General features: G+C 39.2%; 1 protein-coding gene across 1 annotated transcript; it reads right to left on the bottom strand.

Moving 5' to 3' along the window:
• Nucleotides 1-1039: 1039 nt before the first annotated feature.
• On the bottom strand, nucleotides 1040-2329 carry LOC121371450 (keratin-associated protein 19-2-like). Its single transcript, XM_041497342.1, has 2 exons — nucleotides 1685-2329; nucleotides 1040-1123 (listed from the first exon to the last, which is right to left on the bottom strand). The coding sequence occupies exon 1, from the start codon at nucleotides 2298-2300 to the stop codon at nucleotides 1692-1694; it is 609 nt and encodes a 202-aa protein (XP_041353276.1). The 5' UTR covers nucleotides 2301-2329; the 3' UTR covers nucleotides 1040-1123; nucleotides 1685-1691.
• Nucleotides 2330-4449: the final 2120 nt, after the last annotated feature.

Here is a 4449-nt window from a genome sequence, read left to right as displayed (position 1 = left end):
TGTGTTTATTGTTGAGACAAACACACATTTAGCTTTCTTTGAAGCCTATTTCTGAAGTAAAGTGTAGTTTTTATCGTCTAGATGGAATGAGCGGACGTAACAGCTGTGACATCGGTTCTCGCCACGAATGCTACCGCTAGGGCAGAATATGCTCACCTTCCTCTAACACTTGACATCATCAATATCCATTGAGCTCTGTTTTGTGTAGGTTTACATTTGTCAAAACTATCTTGAAGTGGCAGTCGTCCTAGAGGTTGAGTACCTTAGAATGAAGTGTTTCTGTACAGTGGCAGTCTTCATAAAGACGAACCTTGACAATGCCTTTTCGACTCGTTGTTGTTCAGATTAGTTGAAGCAAACTCCTTTTGTGACAGTATTTTATAAATAATTTTTGTAAGAGTCCAGGTAAGGCGTACTTTAATTGAATCAGTCTCAACATTTTCGCGATTGTTTTATATCCTGATGTCCATATCGGTTGCTATCTAATCGCTTATATAAACTTAAGTGCTTCGCGACGAAACACTTGCATTAATATCGAAAGTAAACCAGAAATGACGCAACGCAAAATCTGAAGTGTTTTTAAAATTGCCAACATTCATTACTCAGTGGCTATAACAGCTAGGAATGTGTGTTTGGTGTCAAACCCTATGTTTTGCGGGTCATAGAACATGGAAATAATATTTTAAAGGTAATTTGGTGAATATTTTATAAGATTTGAAAGAAAATAGACAAATTCTCTGTGTAAACAGGACGAAAGATGGACACCCCTTTTACACGAGCTACATACACGGTCCCATTTTCTTCCTGTCTGCACTAATTACACATTACATACACTACCAAGGAACTCTTCGTTCCTCTAAACTAGTTGAAATGCTTGGGGTTTAAACATAAGCCCATACTCACATACCCCGTCACCTTTTGACATGAGAAACATCTCATATAAGAGTTCGAGTGCTACGTCTCATACAAGGGAACACAAGCACAAAGAAGTTACAATTGAACACATTTATGGAAAACAATAACTGTTAATATTTAACAAATTTATTGAAAACAATAACTACATGTGTCATCTTTCCTTGTTGTCAACAGCGGCGACGTTGTCTGTCGAGTTAGTAGAATACCCCTGGAAAAATAAAACAGAAATAATTGTAAGTACCGCTCTAGTGGTATACCTGTTAGAGTCGTAGCTAACGTCTATGTAGGATATGGTTTTGTTGGAGGCCTTTTGTTTATGTTTTTGTTTTTGTTTTGTTTGTTTGTTATTTGTTTTTGTTTTTATTATTTGTGTTTGTGGGGGGTTTTGTTTTGTTTTGTTTGGGGTTTTTTGTTTTGTTTGTTGTTTTTTGTGGGGGTTGTGGGTTGTTGTTTTAGGTTAATTGTAAAATTTCTATTTAGTTAGATGTATGCAATAGGAATGGTTAAATATACAAATATATTCAATTTGCAAACGTATTGTATAGTGCATGAACGTGAGCCGTGTCGTACCTAGAAAACACTAAATGAGCTTGTGTATCATACCATCTTTATGAAATAAGTGAACACTGTTCACGAGTTTCATAAAGATGGTATGACAGGCAAGCTAGTTCAGTATTTTATTTATTACAAACCAACTGCAAGACTTACTACATATTAATGTATTCAATAAGATTCAATAAAATGGAATACATTAAAGCCAGCTTCTTACCTTTACCTTATTTTCCAATCCCCATTTTGCCGCCCATCATGCCTTTTCCGTACATTCCGAATCCTTTTCCTCCGCCGAATCCTCCATATCCTCCGTACATGCCCATGCCCATGCCCATGCCTTTTCTGTACATGCCCATTCCCATACCTATGCCTTTTCCGAACATGCCCATGCCTTTTCCGTACATGCCCATCTTGCCGAATCCGCCGTATCCCATTCCCATCTTTCCGAATCCTCCGTATCCCATTCCCATCTTTCCGAATCCTCCGTATCCCATCCCCATCTTGCCGAATCCTCCTCCGTATCCCATCCCCATATTGCCGAATCCTCCTCCGTATCCCATCCCCATTTTGCCGAATCCGCCGCCCATGCCTTTTCCGTACATGCCCATCTTGCCGAATCCTCCGTATCCCATCCCCATCTTGCCAAATCCTCCTCCGTATCCCATGCCCATCTTGCCGAATCCTCCTCCGTATCCCATGCCCATATTGCCGGATCCTCCGAATCCCATTCCCATCTTGCCGAATCCTCCGAATCCCATTCCCATCTTGCCGAATCCTCCGCCCATGCCTCTTCCATAGATGCCCATTCCCTTTCCATAAATATTTTGTGGCATGGATGACGCAACTGCCAGGCAGGCAGCAAGGGCAATAGTTAACGTCTTGATCATTCTGAATAATAGAACATCAAGTGGATTAAAACCAAACATCGTTCACCAGGCACACAGCTTACCTTAAAGGTATGGTAGTGCTAAATCACAAGCTATTGTATGTATGCACTGTCTGGTACTGTCTGGCTCAACTGATACACTGCCTATATCAGTTTTAGTAGAACCAGCTTCATATTATCGGCAATGGGAATTCGTTTGTTCGAAAGGAACCAAGCCCTAATGGTACCAAAAGTGATAGTTTCCCTTGTACTGTACTGCTAAATACAGGCAATTTCAGCTGATTCTAGTTTTTATGTTAAAGATGAATTTTCTTGTGGTATTCCAACGAGAACTTTCTTATAATAGTATTGTAACGTTAGGACAACACTTCAAGTAAAAATCGAAATACAACAGTATTATCGTATAGAGTTAGTATTTTGTTAAATGGTAAAATGATTACGAAAGAATTCCTTCACTCTGTAGCATTTCCGTAACAAAACACGTGGGTAAAATACATGATCACAAATTATTATAATGCGATTAGCAAAGTAAATTCAAAATGAAGTAAAGGAAGCTACTCATTATCATAATACAATGCAACTACTAAAGTAATTTCCAAATGGAGCTATTGCTCTTACACTTCATCATCATGTAATACAGATTATCACAATCAGATCAAAATGAAGGAAATCTTACAGAATGGGGAATCATTGTCATACCTCATTCCTGTTGTTGCCTGTTTGGGGGGGGGGGGGGTGTTCTTTTTTTTCTTTTCTTTTTTTGGGTGGGTTGGGTTTTTTGGTGGGTTAAGCGGGTGGGGCTTTTTTTTTTTTTTGGATCGTATCACAGTTCAATGCTGTTAAATAAACTCCCGCCCCGGAGTCGGTCACTGGCGAAGTCAGAGGCTGAATCCGGGGTGGGCGTGCCTGAACCTTAGTGGATAGGGGCACGCAAAATGAGTTGCCAGTTGCCAGTTGTTAAATAAAAGAAACATGTACGATGATTTCACTAACACATATAAAATATAGATAAATTGCCCAGCTTGAAGCCTTCTTCATACACGTGTATTGATACTTACATTGGAATATCCTGATACCTCGATTAAGTTAAAACAAAACATGTACGATGATTTCACTAACACATATAAAATATAGATAAATTGCCCAGCTTGAAGCCTTCTTCATACACGTGTATTGATACTTACATTGGAATATCCTGATACCTCGATTAAGTTAAGATATGTTGTCTGCTGTACAGTATTTCATACTCTGGTTTGTTTTGGCTCTGTATTTATACCTATGTTTGACAGAGTCTCATAAGTTCATTCGAAGTGTCAGGTCAACCTGTGTCATGGAAAGGTAAACAATTTGTACTTCCGCGTAGGTCGCTTGATCGCTAATCGATCATACCTCATCAAACTAAAAATGGAGTTTACTTAATTAATAATATAATGGATAGATCTACAGGTAACTAAATTGTCGGAGATGCCGAAGCTTAGTGGTGGTGGGTGGATTTTATCGTCGCCAGTCATCCAGAATCTTTGTTATTCGAAAAACGTTTCAGGATATTGTTAAAAGTTGTTGAAAGAAATGTGTGTGCTTAATTCGTTTTCAATTAATAGTCTGTGCGGAGGCACTGCCCTGAATTTGAGGTAGGGATGAACGGGGGTGGGATGGGTGCTGTTCAACAAAATCAAAACATATCTGTGTTGTACTAAAATGTTCTATTTCCGTGCATTGCTTTTCTCCAGACACGATGGATGGCTAGATAGACAGATAGTCGAGTAACACAGGATGAAAAGGCCGCTGAAACTACATTAATAATCAGAAATCATAACTATAATTCCAGATACGTTCAGCGCAGCTTTACACAAAATTCAATCAAACGTAGCGAGCGTCTTGCATCGATCGGGTATTTGTAAATCACGGGTCCCAGCGGCAGATCGCTATCTTCGTTCGTCTCATTTGATTACGAAGTTACCATACTCCGGCATGGCCGAGGTTACTGCAATTATCATCAGCGGCCATAAGCGGAGATGTGTAATTTGATTTACTTCTCCACGAAAAGCTGTGTTAAATCTCTAATATGCGTCTTTTGATTTTCTACAAACATGTCG

The sequence above is a fragment of the Gigantopelta aegis genome, chromosome 4 (assembly GCF_016097555.1).
Source record: "Gigantopelta aegis isolate Gae_Host chromosome 4, Gae_host_genome, whole genome shotgun sequence".
NCBI classification, from domain to species: domain Eukaryota; kingdom Metazoa; phylum Mollusca; class Gastropoda; order Neomphalida; family Peltospiridae; genus Gigantopelta; species Gigantopelta aegis.
This window is presented reverse-complemented; position numbering and strand designations above follow the sequence as displayed.